The 20778-nt window shown below is 45.1% G+C and overlaps 2 protein-coding genes across 2 annotated transcripts in view; one reads left to right on the top strand and one right to left on the bottom strand.

Annotated features, from left to right (window-relative positions):
* LOC119431937 (DNA replication complex GINS protein PSF3-like) overlaps window positions 1–5630 on the bottom strand; it is a 48156-nt gene extending 42526 nt beyond the window's left edge. The window contains exon 1 of the mRNA XM_037699383.2: window positions 5500–5630. Within this exon, the coding sequence (XP_037555311.1) occupies window positions 5500–5623 (124 nt within the window). The 5' untranslated portion in view covers window positions 5624–5630. The remainder of the gene's footprint in view (window positions 1–5499) is intronic.
* A 178-nt stretch (window positions 5631–5808) lies between these two features.
* LOC119431916 (E3 ubiquitin-protein ligase AMFR-like) overlaps window positions 5809–20778 on the top strand; it is a 150452-nt gene continuing 135482 nt past the window's right edge. Inside the window, exon 1 of the mRNA XM_037699361.2 lies at window positions 5809–6408. Coding sequence (XP_037555289.1) covers window positions 6103–6408 — 306 coding nt within the window. The 5' untranslated portion in view covers window positions 5809–6102. The remainder of the gene's footprint in view (window positions 6409–20778) is intronic.

Below are 20778 nucleotides of genomic sequence, written 5' to 3'. Positions count from 1 at the left end.
ATAAGGGCAGGTGAAATTAAAGAAAAATCTTGATTTATGGCGTTCAACACCCCAAAGCTACAGAGGCTATGAGAAAAAATTCTGTTTTTAACTTGCCAAAACCATGATCTGATTATGAGGCATGCCGTAGTGGTGAGCACCGGAGTAATTTTGACCACCTGAGGTTCTTTATGTGCGCCCAAAGCACGGTACACAAGCGTTTTTGCATTCTGCCCCTATCGGAATATGGCCAATGTGGCCGGGATCAAACCCACGACCCATGACAGAGGCTATAAGAGATGCCGTAGTGTGGGGCTACAGATTAATTTTGACCACATGTGGTTCTTTAACATGAGCACAAAGCACGGCACACGAGTGTTTTTGCATTCTGCCTTTATGTAAATGTGGCCGCCTAACTCTTTCGTTACCACGCCTATAGACATTGATCAATTTGATCGGCAGTTTTTATACGAGTTGGTATACATTTCTGTTGGAGTTCTACTAGCAACATTATGCACCCTCTGAAATGACAACTGAACTTTAGCTATTTGGCAGATATGACAATTTTTGGCAGACTGGAGATTCTGGAAGAATAAAACTTCGACTGGAGGTATCGTCGAGATTAGCCTCCAGTGCTCATAGCACTATTTCAATAAAAAGACTCAAAATTTGTGCTTTGGTCAACTAAGCATGATAATGTTTAAATGACAGCTGCAGTGAAGACACAGAAGCTCCTCTTGGGTTGTCATTTTTCTAATCATACAAATAGGCTGTTTTAACGATGTCTCAAACAACAGTAGATTCTCAACAGTACGTGCCATTTTAATAATTCTGTTCGACTAATATCGAGCGCAACTTTATTTTCTCCTCCGTGGGTTTCTTTCATCCATCAGCCATGTATGCCATGGCATGCATACGTCATGGCATACGTGGTCTCAACCATGAGACCACGTATCCACAAATTATCACGAGCAATCCTTTCCATCGTGTGGGGTTTTCCCTCACTCAAGAGCACACAGTCGATTACAGACAGACCTTCGATCGAAGCTTGACTAGCTGTCTAATATCTTACATTTTGAAACCCATCTATGCAAGTGTCCTTATTCATTACTGCACAATATTGTGAAACACTCCACACTACTGTACAACACTGTACAGAAACTGAACAAAGCATGTGGAGTTGAACACAAACTAGACCATGTAGCTTTCACTGAAAAGCTTATCGATCGCAATAATCAAGTATGAGGAGGCTTCTGCACGCTCCCTGACCTGACAACCATTGTCTGGCGAGCCCAAAGAATGCAGTTAAAAATGAACTAGGTGCCTGCTGCAGTGAGCAAAAACAAATGCTCACTGCCACTATAGAAACATATCCGTTTTCACAATTGCAATGCTACTGCTTTCCCGCATAGCACAGACATCACTATGGCTAGTACTGAAGCCAACAAATCTGCATAATAATCTTTTTGTGCAGTATGACTGAGAAAAATTGGGAACTAGGAACCAGGTGCATATTTTGTATATTTCAGATTCTTTATCCCCAGTACTTAAACTAAAAATAGCAAATTATTACTTTTATTCATGTCCTTTGAGCTGCTTCTTTGAAGTTTCACGTAAGATTTCACTAAAATTTTCTGGTCAATTGTTACTGTTATACATCCATTCAAAACACCAGTGATCAGGCTAAAATGTTATGTATCGCAGTATACGTTGTAACTACTACATCTTGGAAAAAAAAAAATGTTAAAATGTAAAAGCACCGAAATGAGCACATTTCCCGCACTAACGAAAGAGCTAACGAGGCTAGAAGCATAAAGTGGCTTTGTGAAGAAGGATACTTCCATTGCATATTTAAATTACTCATATAAACAAGACTCTCAAAACTCTTTTTTTCTGCCAAATTTCCTCTGATACATCCAGGTAATTGTACCAATGGCCAATATAGAAAGGTATTTTTTATTGCTCAATGCTGAACTGTGGAATCACTAAAAGGGTGTCTACTCAGGTTTGGGCATTTCAAACAAACACGCGCGATACATAGATCATGTGGTGAAAATCATGTCTGCAAAATATTACACTGATGCATGCTGTGACAACAGCTGAAAATTCAATCGAAAGCATGTGTGCCCTTTTCTTAGAGCAGGCTGTTTTCTTGCGATCAGATGATGCCACAGTCAGTGAGCCTGTGAGCAGCAGGTGGGAACTATAATGCCTGCGACATTATGGTTTCCGCTCTCAGTGCACAAATATTCAATAGAATCATGAACATGGGAATTCTCATGAAATGCACAGCATGCAAAACCACCACCGGAAATGTGCCACACAACAAGAGGGGGAGAAAAGGAGGCACGGCTTATGATGTAAATGTCACTAATGCCCTCGGCTCCGATACAAGAGATCGCAGAGGAGGAATGTCCTTTGGGGCACTGGTCGGGCCAATGGTAGAGAATGTCAGCTACGGGAGAGGGTAGTTCACCTCAAGCGCTATCGTCTCACATTTCATTTGCGTCCATCGTCTCTATTACTAAGCCCCCCCCCCCCCCCCCCTTTTTTTTTTTGAATTCTTACGGTAGAATTCTCACTGGACAATGCTTTAGAACTTCCAGTGTATAAGAAAAATTTCCAACAGGGCCAGGTCAGGAACCCTTGATGAAGCATTGCTGTGAACATGGAGTGTGTGATTCCTTAATGGAATCAGTGGTAGGGTGCAGAAGCATGATTGCCTCTGTGACAATCCAGCTGGGCAATGCAGTAGCATGGCTGTCACCACCCCCGCCACCCACCCCACACTTACACTGACTTGTCTCACCTTAACCAATGATTTTATTTTGAATAAAGCACTAGTATCAATAATCAAAACAAGACAAAGGGGTCATAAATGATGGAGACAAACTGATGAGCAGTGGGTAAATAAAGGAATGCTTCAAGTACCATTATCAAAATGCTGGCTCAAGGCAGAGTATTCCCTTATTCACCCACTATGATAAATTATGCCGCAATACTGTGCAAAATGCACTTTTCTGTAGACAGCATGACCCCAAGGTATGGCTTTGTTGTTAATATATGGTGATAATACGAGCTTGTTCATATGCAGCTTGCCCTTCATATTTGCACTTCGTTTGCTCTTTAGAACAAGCATATCCAGTATAACTACCAGGATTAAATTGTAAACGTCTTGGGTATCACATTTTTAGCCTAAGGAGGCACAAGAATGAACAAATATTGATAGAAAAGCAAAATATATTGCACAAAATCAATAACAATTACTTGCGCTGATCAAGAAAAAAGAATACAGGAAAAGAAAAGCAATAGAATGTAATTGTAGTCATTGCAGGGCATTTACATGGTTTACACCATAAGTGAGGGTGAAAGGTAACCAAGCTCCGGCTTCCGACACGGAACTGTTAACTTTAGAGAAAAATATGATCATGCTTCTTCACGAAGATGGCACCATAACGCCAACTGGTAACATATGCAGGTACTTCAATTAGGGTGGGCTTTCAAGACTTTCAAGTGTAGGGTCCAGACCACATTTTAGCATGCACACTACAGCAGCTTAGTGAAAATTGTGGCTAAAGCAAATTCTTCTTCTTCTTTCTGGGGTTTTACGTGCCAAAACCAGTTCTGATCATGAGGCACGCCGTAGTGGAGGGCTCCGGATTAATTTTGACCACCTGGGGTTCTTTAACGTGCACTACAACGCAAGCACACGGGCGTTTTTGCATTTCGCCTCCATCGGAATGCGGCCGCCGCGGCCGGGATTCGATCCCGCGATCTCGTGCTCAGCAGCGCAACGCCTTAGCTGACTGAGCTACCGCGGCGGGTCTAAAGCAAATTGATGTGGGATACGTGCACTTTTAGCGCGAAGCAGCTATCTAACAAAGGACATGCTAGAATGCCAGGTAGGTTCTTAGCTTACCTTGAATAAAGCCGAGCTTTGTTAAATGTTGGTGTACAAGCAAGAACAATGCATAGACAATGTGAAGTGTGATCTCAGAACAAGTTGCACAGCAGACCTGAATGCTGCATTTTTGCCTGGTCAATACTTTCAGGGCTAATATTGTACAAGTAGACTCAAGAAAGTGGACATAAGGATGGCCACTGTGGTAGCTTAATTGGTAAAGCACTGCACGTGCAATGCTCCCACCTGCAGCAAGTTATCCTTTCATCTAATTTTAGTTCCCTTTGCTTTATTAGTTCTACATATCAATTAAAAAAATTCCCTTATGCTTATTGTGGCTTGATTGTCTGCCCTTCTTCATACAGTCATGACTAACAATAAAACTAAACCTCTCAGATCCCCCCCCCCCCCCTTTTTTTTCCCCTGCTTCATGCATGATATGGCAAATACCATGTTGAGAAAGTAATAGCTTACATTTATTCACACCAGACTTGCTTGCATAAACATTATAGTCAAGTGTTCCAGAAAATGCAACCAACACAAACATTCCCAGGACCCATAATTGGCATAAAGCGCTAGAACAGCTCATTAACTTTTTTGTTCCTTAGCTTGTTGATGCTGCCTAGGCATGGTTAGGAGAAGAAAACATGTAGAAAACGGAAGTCTCAATCTCAGTATGCATGCTAAACATAACTGGGCAAATATACAATATTCACACACTTTGTGTAAAATTAAGGCACCTACACAGTGACTGCTTTGTGTTTTGTACTGTAGACATATGTTTACAAGTACCTTTTTCTGCGTGAGTGATGATTAGTTGGTTATACATAACTAAAGTGGCCTGCATTGTTATAGTAACAACCTTAAAAGAAAATTTTGCACTTGGCGCTGCATGGTGTCGCTCAACTTTCGCAAGATTGCATTTTTTGGCCCGTCTTATTTAATACACACTTGGCATCGTTCTTTGCGCGATTCGTGTGAACATTTAGTTGTCAACTGACAGCGAAACCAGTCCACGTCGCAACAGCAGCTCCCTTCTCCGCTGGCGAAATGCGCATATGATGACAGCTTTTTTTTTTTTTTAATCCCTTATTCCCGGACTAACCAGGCAAGCAAAGGTGCCAAGTGTATTCGTGAACAATGCAGAGCAAATGCTGCGAAATTTTGCAAGAACAAAGCAGTGGTAAACGCAAAAGCCTCCTGGAATAAAAACACGTCACTGGGCGGAGCCATTTTACGATCTGGATCAACATTCACGCACCAAAAGAACATGCAGAAGTACACTACACGTTGTAAGCTTCAGACTGTCAAACGCTGAACAATTTTCCTGCTATAATTAGCAGTGCATCAGCGCAGGCACTTAAGTGAGCGGGCAATGCAGAATGGACACATCAAGAGTATTCGAGCATATTCGCTGCCCCTATGACTTCGTTCCGACCAGCTAGTAGAAAGCCAGCGCAAGTGAAAATTACAAACATAAGAATATTATCACTTGACAGACTAAAAACATAATATTAATGGAATGTACAGGACCACTCATCAGACTCGTCGCAAACACGCTGGCGAAGCTATGAGCTACGAGTGTAATAGATCACGTATTATTCACTTCGACTACGTACCGAGCTTCGGTATAAGAAGTTCTATCTTGCAAGGAATCCGCTCATTAGTAGTCAATATGTCATCAAGCGAAAAATAATCTCCCCCAAAGCTGGGCGCGCTCCGTCTCCCAGAGGCGGACGACATTTTCAGCTTGCCGCCAGCCTGCTGGGTAGAGAGTAAGCGGGCGCGGCGAACAGCTGAGGACGAGAGTAGGCACGCTCTTTCCGCGCTTCTTTGGCGAACCTTCAGCCGCCTTCAGGAAGTAGTGCGGAGAATCCCTGCGGCGCAACGTGATGCATTTCTGACTCGCAGTACGCCCCACAAAAAAGCTTTTGTAAGTCGTGTACAGTCTTGTTTTCTGTACGAGAAAAAATAACTTACTTTTCTTTCGCAACTGGCCAAACGCTTTAAATTTACCAGTTGTGGGCCGAGAATCAAGCGTGCTCTATTTTCATCAGCGTAGTATTACTTAGCTCGCCTCTCGCGCAGCGTTCGACGTCTGGTGCAGAAAAAATGATGTCAGGTTAGAAAGTGGCTGTCGTTCCTTTCTTCGAGACAGAGAAATGCCGACGTTTCTCGATATTTGGTGATCTCCAAGTTACGAACCCAGCCTGGAGCCAAGTATGCCGGCAGTACTGTTGGATCGGTTGCCCCTGCCAAGCTTGCAGGCGTACACGGTCATCAGCGTCTTGCTGCTATCAGGATCTGTTTATTATGCTGTTCAAGTCACCTCACAGCTGGAATGGAAGATCAACGCGACGTTCAACTTCGACTTCTCTACGGATATTGATACCACCATGACTGTGGGGAACCTTACTTTTGTGAGCAACCATCAGCTTACGCTTGAACAGTTTCTGTTAGAGCATCACTGCATACGACGGCTGCTGGAGATCGTTTACTTCATGTTTCAAGAACCACTCTGCGTATGGGTGAGTATTTCTATCCCTTAATGTTTTTGCAGACGCTTTTTAAAATAACTCATAATATCGCGGTTGCCACCTTTGGCACCAAGGGGATGCTTTGCCAATAAAGGCGAAGTATCCCTTTCCTCACACTTCTGTCATATGCGTGTCCACAATGTCGAGAACGTCTGCGTGATATGGCCGATAGGTAGGTGTTATTCTCAAGATTGTTGATCTCGTTGTTAGGTGCTCCGCCGAATCTCTAGCTCCTCTTCCTCTTTTTTTTTTTTTTTTTTTTTTTGCGTATAGTCTATTTCGATATGCTAAAGTTGTAAAGCTACACAGCGCTAGATGCCATTGCAGAACACTTTGCAGATAGCTGTCAGCGTCAGATTGCTTTCGTATATATCTATTGGTTCTCAATACCAGCACTTCTTTTTTTTTTTCCCCTGTAACTGTGCGATTCTTAACCAGATCTCAATGGCTGTGCTTTCTTCTGTCTGATATCCCTCTGCGATCGAAAACTGAAACCGCAAGACCGCCATGCGCAAATAAGCCTTCAGTAACCACGCTTGGGTGCTGTTATTGCACAAAACCGCGTCACTACGTGCGTGCGCAGTTCCTGCCAACGAAGAATGTTTTATGTTTTTGAAAGGCTGCCTTTGGCTTTCGTGTAGGGCATAACAGTTTGAGCTGACTTTTCGGATAGCCAAAGGAGCACTAGCACAGGTGAAGCATCCTGTACTGTTTGATGCTTAACTCCGGTGACTGTATTGTGCCCATGCAGCCGCAAATGCTTTAAATCACCTGTTCGATGCCTTGTTGAATGGGCAATGTGTTACTGCACCTTGCCATGGGCCGAGCGTAAATTTTGTTTTGAATGCACGTCATATTTGTTCATCAAAACATAAATGCTACCTTTGTATGAGATTTGATAAGAATGTGCCAGGTGTGCATGCAAGCAAATTAACCATCTATGGGCTGCACAGTCATAAGTAAATACTGGCATTCTCTCCTGTAGTCATAACGAAACAGTAGTGTTGCTTTGCACCCATACTGTATGCAGTTTAGATCTCAAAGACTCTAGAATGCTTCACCATATGCAGACATAGACTTAAGTTCACTTGTAAAATTGTGCCTTTAGTAAAGGTCACTAGAAAAACAAAGTGCTGCAAGTCCATTGGAACACAGCCCTGGATCTTTCCTTTAAGGCCTCATTTGAATTTTTATTGTTGTATTTACTTTATGAACTAATGTTAACTTGAAGGAGCCTTTGCTGGGCGTTTATTTTTTTTTTTTTGATTAAGCACATTAAAATGGATAGTTAACTATTATTACAGGACTTTGAAACTTGGTAAACTTTGGAAAAAGAGTTTGTGCTAAGGCAATTATATTTGTGGGTTGAGGTGTGCACTGTTATGACAAAATAGCCTTTGGAAATGGAAGCGTCTGACTTGATTTCCCCTTAGGAGCAATAAAATTCTTGGCATATATAGCTGCACTCATAACTAAAGCAACTCTGATGAGTGAGACCTCTTTCATATGTGTGCCATGTTGCAGGGAAGAACAAGATGATCCAAAGGGCTCAATTTATTGTTAGTCACAATCACATTGCAGGGGTGTGATCACTTAAATGTGTGGTACCTCATGTCATGATTACATATACTTATGCCAGTAATACATTGGGAATGCCATTCATATGAACTGCTCACATGGCTTCTCTGCAATGTTTGCTTAGTCAAATGATTGCCTCAGCACGTGCTGTTTAGCATTGCATTTTGCATGGCTTGCTGTTCACTTTTGGACCAATTAAGCAAAATTACTTGACTTTCTAGCATAGGTGCAGATGAGTAATTAATCTGGGTGACTTGTTTGGTTTCTATTTTTGCCATGTGCTTTTTACTCATTCAAGATTTCAAAGCCCCCCAACTTAGCAAATTAAGCTCACAAAACCAACATGTTTTGTTGCTCAACATTGGCATTGTTGTCATCCAAGTAAGCGGGCGCGGCAAAATTAGGCACTGCCACTGGTGGATCTAGAGCCCCCCGCCCCTCTCCCTGAGAATGGTGATACGTCAGTGCTGACAGTACTAAGCATACAGCGAGCCTTCCCTTTCTGTATATTTTGATTAGCCCCCCCCCCCCCCTCCCCGTGAAGGCTGCCCTGGATCTGCTCCTGGGCACTGCTGAGGTATTATCAAGTGCATATGATCAACTTCTTTTTGTATAAAAATGTCTATGTAAATGAAATCGATGCATTATAGGTCTGTATGGAGCTCTGCTCTACAATTGTTGTATTCTTCATTACTTATAGGATTACCTTCACATGGTGAACTTTCATTTTGATGCACATCACTGATGGGCCTTTAGTTGGCATTGTGGCATTCCAGCGGCTCATACTGCCAATATAGTTGAACTGTGATGTGAAAAAAACATCTTAAAGGAAAGTGTGCTCACCCACAAGTGTATTTACCAAGTTCACTTCTACAGGTTTAGCCGTCAAACATGCATAGAAAATAACATCCCTGAAACCTGTCCCCTTCTTTGGCGTTTGTCACCAGTATGATGCTTAATACCATGTCGAGCACCAACTGTGGCTTATAAATGGCATCCCTAGGAGTGCTTTTTTCATGAGGTATGCAACATATATTAAGTTAAAGGTTATCTTACTCCCTACCCTCTTTCCACGTTATAAATATTAGTTTTTAGTGGCAAAAACATTTCTAATAATGCAGGTATAGCTGTGACGGCTTGTCATTTTGTTTCATTTATAGATGTGTAACATTGGAATGCGCTTTTAGATGCAGTTGTCATTGCTTTCAGCGTGTCTTGCAGTTCTGCAGTTTCGGAGCTGTTGAGGTTGTCAGTGAGCTAGATGTGGTGCAAAAGATATGCGATAGCAATATTGCGGGCAACACCACATGGCCCACACAAGTCTGGCCCTATGTGTGCCATGTGCTGTTGTGCCTCTGCTACAGTTAGGCCATTAAATGGTGATCTGCATGAAATTAAAAAAAAAGAGCAGTATAAATCATGGCGACATTCTGTTTACCATTCAGGTGTCCAGATTGGTAGCCTCTAAATAAGGAGTAATTTGCACTGTTCTGTGCATTATTAATGAAGCGGTGTGCATTATTTAATTATTGATCATATGTGGCTAATGCAGTCAAGCAGTTTGAAGGCTGTCTCTACCATTATTTGGCTAAGCGCAGAAATTTATAATAAACAAGCTCCTTTAAAAGCTACATAAACAATTATTTCATATTTGCAGGGCTCACTTAAAAAAACTGACTTGGAAAAAGAGTGCCTATGACATTGATCTCGCCACCCCCATGTTTTGTCACACTGGCAACTTTGCCACTGGCATGATTACCTTTGTAGACTACCTTTGTCATTTTTTTGTTTTTTTTTGTTTTTGCTTTTAGTGGAAGCAAACAAATGATACTTAAGATTAGAGGGCATACTTAAAAATTAGAGTAATAATGTATAGGGTACGGCACATTAAATGTACAGTTGGAATAAAATACAAGTCACTTTGCTTGTAAAATGTATTTCATTTTATGTATGCGCCCCTATGATAAAAATTTTCACAGCATATACACGACCGTAGCACTTGACAACAGAGCAGTAGGAAGTACAGATGGGACATCACTGATTACAATACATTCTTTGTTGCTTCTATCACTACATACTTGCCTTGTTTGAAGTGGTTGGCTCGAATTTTTGCTTTCAATGCACCAACTGTATAAATGTGAGTTCAACTGATGTACTCGCGATGGGGATTTGGTGTGAAATTCAAAAACTGAAACTTTGATCTCTGTTTTCTCTTGTAATTATCAACCTGTTATTTCAAAATAATGAAAACAGTTTTTAAATCAGGTTTGCTGAGCATTCAACGTTCGTGGTATGCTGTCAGCAATCTTCCATATTTGGTTTCTTGAGCAAAAAGTACAAGTGTGCAGCTCTGCAACTCCTTTAAAGTATGCTAGGGTGGTTGCATACACATTACCCGCGGCCTTGCAACCTCTTGTCTTGCTTATGTACTTTTCTCTTTCCGTTTATATTGCTCTGATGCGAGCTCTTGGACATTGAATTTCGTTACATTCGCCATCTTTTGTTGTCATGTTGAGAACCAAGAAGGGGGGAGTTAAAAGCAGCTACATACAGAATTCAAAGTGTCTGCTCGAATAAGGTTTTTCGAGTAATTTTGCGCACCGTTGTCGCGGCTTGTCTCAGCCAGGCTGTGCGTTTTGAGAGCCATGTACAGGGGCATGGGATCAAGCGTGACATGAAGGCATGCGCGCTGCTTGCCTGCGGGTCTCGGCTGTTGCGCGTGCAAATCTGCATAGCCGGTAGCCGTCGAGTGGTGCTCTATCGGGCCAGTGCCAACCGCGACGTGAGCGAAAACAAAGCGCTGATGGTGGCCCAAGGTCGCCGACGCGATGGCAGCGGTTCCATCTTAAGACGTGAGTACACAATACAAATGAGGCGGCGCAGGGTGAGAGAGGAGGCACCGCCGAGGCAGCTCATTGTTCTGTTTTGTCCGGAGCGTCTGCTTTCGCCGGTTGCCCCGGTCGGCCGAGGACTTTTCTGTATAAATGCGTGTCGCTGCTTCAAGGTGTCTCCTTTCTTCTTCGCGTAATTACGCCAAAGCCAGCAGGCTGGAACCTTCCGGTTAGCGCGGCACGCGTCATTGAAAGCTGTCAGCTGCTGCGTCGCCCTGCGGAGAGAGGGGCAGCGCGACGCTGTGGTGCGCGGCGGCTCGCATGAGTAGGGCGCCTCGATGTCAGAGTGCGCCATCGAGCGCGTATTTCACTCGAGAGCAGCAGTCGAAGATCCGCGCGCGACGCTCGCACTTTGTAATTCATTCGGGCGCATGGATGTCCGTCCGCACTGCGTGCTTCCAGCCTACCAATAATCACAATGCTTCCGGGTAAATCGAGTAGACAGCTGCGACTTGGGCTCAACCACGGGCACTCATTGGCTTTACGGTCAATGCTTAGCCTGCCCGCTTCGCATGTATGTTGGATTTCCGCGTGGTCGTTCGTGTACCGGGAAAGTCAAGGCTCTGTTCGTGCCCCTACGCGTAATGATACGCAGGACGCCGTGACTAATCTCTGCTCAAAGTTTTGGCCGCACGCAAAATAAATGGGATGGAATGGCGTAGCGTTGTTAGAATAATGCGTGTTATGAAAGGCCAGGTGTGCTTCGAGCGAAGAGCGAGGTAAATACAGACAAAGAATTGAAGGCCCAGTCTTCTTTGTGTTCGGGCAAGCAAGTATATTGTTGATACGAAAGGTGGGGTTTTGACCTTCAGGTCACACTTGGCAGCATATTACGTACGCTCTAGCGTCATCTATGAGCTGGCTTTATTTGCCGCCTTGGGCGAATGCTGTGGCTGTGTTTCTGCATTGGAGACAGTTTACGTTGATAGCTAAGAAACGTAACGCATGTGGAACCGCCTGGAAGACATCTCTGCGATGAGACGCCACCTCGCGTCAACAAGAAAAAGCTAAGGAAAGCGCATATTATCGCTGTATTTTAACGCTTAGCGTGTGCGAACCATAAAAACACAACGTAGCTTACATTAAGCGCTAAGAAGGCGTGACTGTGTTTTCCTGTGAGCAGGCGGCCTTTCCGTAGAGTTTCCAAGCCTTCCGCTCAGCCGCCACTTTGTTTCGACAGCAAAATAGCCTGCGTCGTTTTTAACACGAAAGTGTTTTATGCCGGGGTCCACCAAGACTTCACTGACGTATTTCCGTCACGGAAATACGTCATACGGAAATACGGAATGACGTTCTTACAATGTACACGAACATAATACAAAGAAAGAAACCAGAAGAAAAAGTTCCACAAACATGCAAAATTTGGAAATCGAACCCACGACCTCTCGCTCCGCGACGATAGATCGCCGAGCGTTTAACCCATTGCGCCACAAACGCATTTGCAGAGAGCTACACAGACGCGCCTTATATATCTAACACTCCTCCGTGTACCCGCGCTCTTGCTCGGGGCGGTGCCGCCGCCTACGAGCAGAAAAGAGAAGTACTGCATTATGACACTAACGCGCACCGACAGTGAACGCTTCGGTGGTCTCAGCACTACGACGCCTCGATGCCAGCATTCGAAGGGACGCTGGCATCAAGAAGCACTACCAACGCCACCTAGGTGGCGGCGTTCACCGTACTCGGCACAGCGGAGCGTGGCCTCCGCAATTAGCTCTGAAAATGTTTCTGAAGTTGATCGCGGAGGCTGCAATTACGACGCGCTGTACGCGCTGATTTGACTCGGTGACGATTCAGTTACGTGCTTTGTCTTGCGCGTTGTATTAGTGTGTCAGTTACGTGCTTCGTCTTTCGCGTTGTGCTAGCGTGTGCAGCGTAGTGCAGCTTCCATATGCACGACGGTTGCTCATGGTCATCGACGTTGGTAGTCGTGATGGAGGAGACGTGCCACCAGGCGTCAGCGTGGGTGCATCAACGCCTAAGGGCGCTTTAGCCACAAAACACCAATAGACATTATATATCAATGTGCAATAAACATTACACTACTTCTGTGAAGACACGTTTCACTTTCGTGTTCTATACCGATTCCTATATAAGAGGGATCAACCACATTTTTTTACTTCGATGGTGTCTTCGGGAAGATGCCTCTTTTGCCGGCCTCGTCAGAATTGTACCAGAACTTAAGCTGGCCACTGTCCGCTTATAGCTTTCTATTTAGCGGTCTACGGCGATTATTGGAACACATCCTATATGTGTTGCATACCAGGGGTGCTCTGATAGCGCGCTATTCCGGACATCGTCGAATTCCACCTTGTCAAATTTTATAATGGAGGCATTTTGAGCCAATCAGAGAGGCCATAGCAGCACTCTCAGCCAATCAGAACTGACAAGATGGCGAATTTGACAACATGGTGGTATTTGTCAATGGCCAAACGGTGGCTCACAGGGCTGCTACGACCTCTCCGATTGGTTCACTGCGCCAAAATGGCGGAATTTGACAGCGTTCAGAATTTTTTTTTTTTTTGAACTGGCACGGTCTATATATAGACGTCACGTCATACTATAGTACGACGTGTCGTCTTCTACGTTGGAAATTATTCTGGGAGATGTACTGAAGTGATATAACTTTATATGGGGGCCGGAGTTACGGCTGCCGGAGAGGTGGACGGAGAATCAATGCGATGCGTGCGTGTGTTTGAACAGACGCACGCCTAGGAGATCAGTTGTGTATCTACAAACGTTCGTTTCACAAATGTACCCTTATTTTAACATTCGCACTGTAGTTCGGCTACGCTGTGGTTTAGCACCAATGAGTAGTTCAACAATATATGTAACGGAGACAATCGTAACAGCGCTGGTTCCGTTCTGCTGTTTACTTGGACAATTGCTCAATCTGGTATTTGTAGGTACATTGTGGCGACTAATTCGTTAGTTAGACGAGGTTGTTGCCCCCCGGATGAAATAATTTTTGTAAGTAATAACAGCTTAGTCGTACAGGCTGCAAGGCGATTAAAACCGATTTTTCTGTTTGGTCTTCGGCTTGTCTCCGACGCGCCGACCTGTTTTGCAGAAATCGTGCCCGGGCAGGGAGCCGTCGCATTCTTTGTATGAGGTGCCCAATGGATATTAGTGCTTTGCAGGGCAAAGAACCACTGATTAAGCACAAAGCTTATGCATCATTGGCCTCGTACAAGAGGTTCAACGTAGACCTTGCATATTAGATTTCAAATCACCCGCCGCAGTGGTTTAGCGGCTATGGCGTTGTGTTGCTAAGCACGAGGTCGCGGGATCAAATTCCGACCGCGGCGGCCGCAATTTCGATGGGTGCGAAATGCTCGTGTATCGTGCATTTGGTGCACGTTAAAGAATCCCGGGGGGTAAAAATTAGGAGCCCAGCTCTACGGCGTGCCTGGTAATCTTATCGTGGTTTTAGCACGTAAAACCCAATAATTTAATTTTTAGATTTGAAATACTTGATAACGATGCCGATGGCTGACGCCAGTGTGCTCACGATTGGCGCTTAGATGTTTCGGGTTGCATTGAGTTGGCCGTACATGAGCACTGTTGTGTTTCAATTACCACTCCAAGCGATCAGTTCAATTACAATTCACGCTGATGATCCGCGGACGCCGCTGCTCTTCGTCGAGTGGGAACCAAAATATTTCAGGACCACATACCTACCGGGGTGGTGATGACCGTAGCTTATCCACGCAGCCAAGAACTTTCGCTTTCTGTAGTTACTGCTGTAGCCAAAGATTGCACAGCGGTTTCCCGAGTCCCTTGTGCGAGCTGACATCACGTAACTACTTCACAGAACGAGCTAGAGCACCTCCAAATCGTTCCACAACACGCGACTGCAATATGCAACACATTCAAGCAGCAACGCGCCAGCTCGCACAAGCCAGAAAATTGGAAATGCTCACAGCGCGTTGGTTGCCAGTCCTTTCCTCCTCGCCCTATGAAAAGATTATTTTGACACAGTAGTTCGTTTGACACAATAGTTTACTAATAATTTTTACAATGATGCAATACTCTTAAGGCGGCATGGGACACGTTCATTTTGACAAAGTCCTGGTAGGGTGTTTATTGCTGCGTTGTGGCCTACAGCGAGCACATTCCTTCGACCAAGACAGAGGGCTGTATTGTCGTCGTCCTTAGTCCATGGTAATATCGAATTGTAGGCATTGCGTAAACATGTCAAGCCGGTTAGCCTGTCAACACGTCCTTGTGAGGTTTAGTGCGACATTGCCGATATTTTGGCGTTAGTCTTTCGAGATCACGTTGAAAACACTGCCAAGCACAGCGGACGTTAAAAAAAAAAAAAAAAAAAGCCAAGTTTGCAGTGTTCGCGAGAGCAAGCTTTAAGTGTGAGATGAGCGTCGTTTACGATTTTGCCGTGTAGAAAAACGTACGTGTATACAGTGCACAAAATTTGAAAGGCGAACAGCAACGAACGCCTTTTACTCGTGTAATTACATGGAAGTGCGACGTGCAAATGCTCGGTAGCCAGTTTATAAGCATGCAGTAATCCCAAATGTACGTTTTGGAGTCTGAATTAAGCCACTGTTACAAAATCAGGTGAAACTGTAAACGGAATTTGAGCATTGGAGTAGTCACGGAATTGTTAGTGTTTGAATTTATGAGCACTGTACAGGCCAGACTGATCATGGTCTCCTGGCGTTCCATTGTAGAGAATGTAAGTGCATCCCCAGCTTTGGCTCGTGTGCATGCTGTTTTCGCAAGAAGTCGTGATAAATTGTTCAGACCGATAATTTAGGCATGAATAATCGTTGAAGCAGGCAAGCGCTGCGTGGGCGTAGCATCATTTCATTACCGTCGAAGTCCTGACGCGACTGCGAACTGATGGGCAGCAGCAGAATGTTACGTATTAGTAAATTCTGTACTCGGATCAATACGTTAGTTTTATTTATGTCAACTGTATCAATGTCGTCGTCGTTCCGCTCCTTAGTCACTCAAGTTCCGACAATGTTGTCTGTTGGTGGACTCTGTAAGTGACATTACTGATAACGTATATCGAATCTGACTGTAATCTGTGGTTGATTTGTGAAACCTGTGTCTCGTGGTTAAAAACAATTTCATAAGAGGTCCTCGCTTTGTAATATTTGTGCTGTAATTTAACATCTGTCACCTGACGTCGTGGAATTCTTGCTTGGCGTTGCGGGCATGCAGTGTGTTCAGTGTACAGTGCAGTGCGGTAATAAAATCAGAACGGTTATTTCAGGCGTATACAGTGCTTCAAGGTCCCTTTAATGTTTCTTAGCGACTTTGAGCATACTAATTGCGCTGCTATTGAAAGCGGGTGGCGGTCCGGAAACCTGCGGCGTCTTCGACGTGCGCGTCAGCATGCACTGTCCCATTATCAGCTTGATCGCGGTCGCGCCGTCTCTGATTGTCCCGCCCTTAAGTATACCGGCTGCAATGGCACGCAGCGGTACTTCTGACCTATGTTCAGCGCTCTGATTAAGCGGCTGTTTGGAAAACAACATGATGGTTATTTTTAGTCTTCAGTTACCGCAGCGGGGTTTGGCTGGGGCAATGCGCCTCTTGGCCTGGAGCCATCTAGGGCATGGCCGACCGAATGCGCGTTGTCGTTGCACTGCGTGTTTTGATGAGGCTCTGAGCGGGCGACGGTCACGCTATCGCGAGCGGTCGTAAGACTGTGTCCTGCGAAGTAGCAGCATATCGAGCTTCGCGTGCAGCACGCCGGCACTGGACAACCGCACGGCAGACAGTCGTTTAAAAATGGCTTCCAGACGGAGCAATGCAAACGTCGCACGTCTTTTTATAGACGCCAGCGGTGAGCAAGGCATACCCGTGGGCCCATGTGCGCGCCGGCTCGCAGCGGCCCGTAAGAATCTGTTAACGTGCGCGGCTCAAACACTGTTTCGGGTATCTCACGCGCTGTGAGCATTTCGTTGTATGGTAGGCCCATGGTACTCGTCGACTCTTGGGTCTGGGCGCTCTTCCATAGCTATCTGCTGTGTCCGCAACCAGCCCCACGGCGGGGCTTCCTATATATATATATATATATATATATATATATATATATATATATATATATAAAGAGATAGATAGAACCGGTAAGAGATAGAACCGGCGTCGTTGCAGGCATACGTAATTGTATAATACAGCGTTAGAGGTCATTATGAAGAGAGCGAATATTAAGTGGAGATGGGCAAAATGCTAGACTATATACTCTGCACGTATATAATGCCTGATTAGCCCAAGCAGGCTATAGATAACTATCCGTTTCGGAGGGTATGACAATAGAAATCCTCGTCATCGGCGGCTACGATGGGAAGTGGCGGCGCCTCAAGATGCGGTCGTCAGCCATCGGGCTGACGAACGCATCAGCCAAACAAATCAGCTATCGGGGACGCCTATATTCCATTGTTGTATTGGTAAATTCGTTGTAGTGGTCTTCGCTGTAGAGGCGTTTGCAATATACATGCCATATTGGAATAAGGCCGGGACATAAAAGATCCTTCGTTATACGCGTCATTTCGTTGTAGAGGCGTTCGATTGAAGTCGAACGAAACCCCCCCTCCCCCCGTCGGTGCGCCACAGGCACATGGATATTTGTCTAAAGTTCGTCCTTCTGCCTTCATATGGCATCGTGAGATTTCAATTTGACCATTGAGAACAAAATATTGCGTTGTAACGGTAATTTTTCGCAAGGACTACGCATGTTGGAGACTTCATTGCATTGCAATGTTTAGAAAACTGAGTAAATTTGGAAGGTAATGCGTAATACATGTAGCTCAAGAACTCAAGGCTGGCACTTGCCTACGCGTGCCCCCTGGTGGTTATCGCTATGACTGACCTAAATCCCAACCTCTGAGATTTTTGCTGCGTGCCGCAGTCAGCCGCGGACGCCGCTTATGGCGGAGGTCATGCGGAGGAGCCGGGCGCTCTAGGTTATGCGTCACTTCCGGCGAGCGGTAATGATGGCGTTTATATATATATATATATATATATATATATATATATATATGATTCACTCCGACGAAGGCCGGTCCTCCGACCGAAACGTCAGTAAATAGATATGCCATAACGTTCGCCTTCTTTTTCCTTTGTTGAATATAAACCTGCGGGTCTGGCGCGAAACTCTTCGTTTTGTATGCATATATATATATATATATATATATATATATATATATATATATGTGTGTGTGTGTGTGTGTGTGTGTGTGTGTGTGTGTGTGTGTGTGTGTGTGTGTGTGTGTGTGTGTGTGTGTGTGTGTGTGTGTGTGTGACGCGAGCAGGAGGTTGCGGACGGAGACAAACATAGTCGCCCGAACACTGCCTTTAATCTTCGTCTTCCTCTTTCACCACTATTACACCGTGCCATCCTTGTTCATTTCGTCACACGCTTCCCCTCCTCCCGAGAGAGCGCGTGCTACAAACAACATGAGAGGGAGCAAAGAGATTGATGAATGAATAGCATAGAATGTGCAGTGAGTCCAATGTTCCAAGGTGGTTCTATAACTCTTCACAACTTCATATTAAAGTGTATCTCTCCGGTGAAGTGTAGCATATAGTTCTGGTGGGCGAGCCTGACTGTTGTGCTCCGGTCGACGTCTGCATGCGCCGTAGCTCGTGAACGCTGGTCGTAGTGCACGATCAGCTCTTGAAACTAGTGCCGATGAAAGGATGCACGTTGAAAGTTTTCTTTGGGATATTGCACTCGTGAGATGTACCGCTGGCGCGTGAATTGTCTCGTTTCTGATGGTTGTAGATACGCGTTTACTGAAATGAATGCTCGTTGTTCGAAGTTTCTGAGGCCAGAAAATGGCACCTGCAGTGTCCTTTTCGCCGTCGCATGCGATGTCGTCGTGGTTTTTTCTGGAATAGGCGCAGTCTTGACTGGTGGTGTTTTCTTGTTGATGTTCTTTTCTTGGGACACGACCTATACTTGGGTATACGCCTAGTTTGCTTGCGCGTTCACGCCGTTCTTGTCGCACCTCTGTTTGCGGTGATGCTCTTCGTCGTCGTTTGTGTCGAATACGTCCTTCCACTAGCCGAAGTTGTTCTTTGAGTTCCTGGGACAACGCTTTCTGCTGTGGCTTGTCTGATGGTGACGTCCACGTGTGAGGTTCTTCGGAAGCCACATCTAAGGCTGCCATCCATGTGACATCGTGCTGAGCGGACACTTCTGTTAATTGGCAACGTGTTATATTTGGTGGCCCCGATGCTTCTGCAATGTCAGCAGTTTGTTGGGGTTCATCCGCTGTTGGTGAAGGTAAATGCTCTTCGCGAAATGAACATGCGGTGTTAGAGGTTTCATTGTGGTGTTCTGGTGGAAGATTTGGTCTTCAGGGAAAGCGACGTGAATATCGCTCATCGAACGGAGGCTTTACTTTGTCCATTGTGCGTGCTGAAATCCTAGGCGTGCCATTCTGTTTCGTCCTTTCGGGATGATTACTAAATGAGAAACTCGTGGTCGATCTACTCATACAGGGATTTGTTTGGCACTGATGATGATCGTTGAGTGTAGGCTACGGGTGACCGCGGCGACCCAGTTGAAATGTCTCTATATCTGTTGGATAAGAGAGGGGTCTGCAACGTATACATGATTCATTATGTTCAAATATGGGGGTGACGTAGAAGCGAAATGCCTCACCGGTCACGTATTCATTGAAGTTGGCGACCATCTCCCGTTCCGACCATGATGCAGCGGTTGCGTGGAGCTCGAAGAAGCGGAACCAGTCTTCCACGGGCCCATCGTCCGCTGATCCAATGTACTTGGGGACGTCCAAGGTTTCCGATGGTGCGGTCATAATGCTGGTCTGTTTCGGTGGTGGATCTGTGCGCTGAGGTTTCACAGCGTGGCGTGGAATACTTGCATGTTGATGTGTGGCTGATGAGGTGGCTGCCAGGTCTTCATCCTGTCGACTCGTGGGACGCGAGCAGGAGGTTGCGGACGGAGACAAACATGGTCGCCCGAACACTGCCTTGAATCTTCGTCTTCCTCTTTCACCACTATTACACCGTGCCATCCTTGTTCTTCGTACAGAACAAGGAGATTATTTTTCGCTTGATGACATATTGACTACTAATGAGCGGATTCCTTGCAAGATAGAACTTCTTATACCGAACGTACACACACACACACACACACACACACACACACACACACACACACACACACACACATATATATATATATATATATATATATATATATATACGTTCTTGATAGTTGCGGTATCAAGAACGGCCATTTGTTTTTCGAGTTTTTCGTGACGCTTCCGCTCGTATTTCGAAAGTCATATTTTGCGTGGAGGCTGTGTATCAACACTATCTTATAAACTAGCTAGGCTTCTTACGCGGTCCAAACTTTCGTTGCAGTTGGCCTTTAAGGGTACATTGGGCTTGGCCAAGTGTTCCTTTGCGTTTGCGTACATGCCGATTTTGGTGCTTCCTACCGGAAGTTCGGTCGGAAGTCCTCCGACCGAATTTCTCCGGGCAGCTCCCTCTATGTCTCCGCTCTGTTCTGTGTCGCTTCCGTCGACTCGCGCGGGCCTGATTGCCCCAGCGCCGTACCGGCGTCTTCGACAAGACGTTTCCTGCTGCTCGGAAACGCTAGCGAGTGACATGCCAATTGACGCAGTGATGGAGTAGACGGGAGGCCCAAGGCCGAGTGCGTATAAATAGGCACTTTGATATCGCGCTTCCCCGCTGCGGATTATTATTATTATTGTTATTTTATATATATATATTGTAGCGCCAGTTTGGTACACTTTCGTACGGCGTATGTCATATCCGTGCCTTCGTGATCCATGGATGAGGAATGTTGTCGCGATCTCTTGAACATGTAATTCCAATCTTTGCAAAATTCGTTGTGCGTGTTCGGATACTGCGAAACATT

The sequence above is a fragment of the Dermacentor silvarum genome, chromosome 1 (assembly GCF_013339745.2).
Source record: "Dermacentor silvarum isolate Dsil-2018 chromosome 1, BIME_Dsil_1.4, whole genome shotgun sequence".
Lineage (NCBI taxonomy): Eukaryota > Metazoa > Arthropoda > Arachnida > Ixodida > Ixodidae > Dermacentor > Dermacentor silvarum.
Note: the sequence above shows the minus strand (reverse complement) of the source record. Positions and strands in the feature narration are given on the sequence as shown.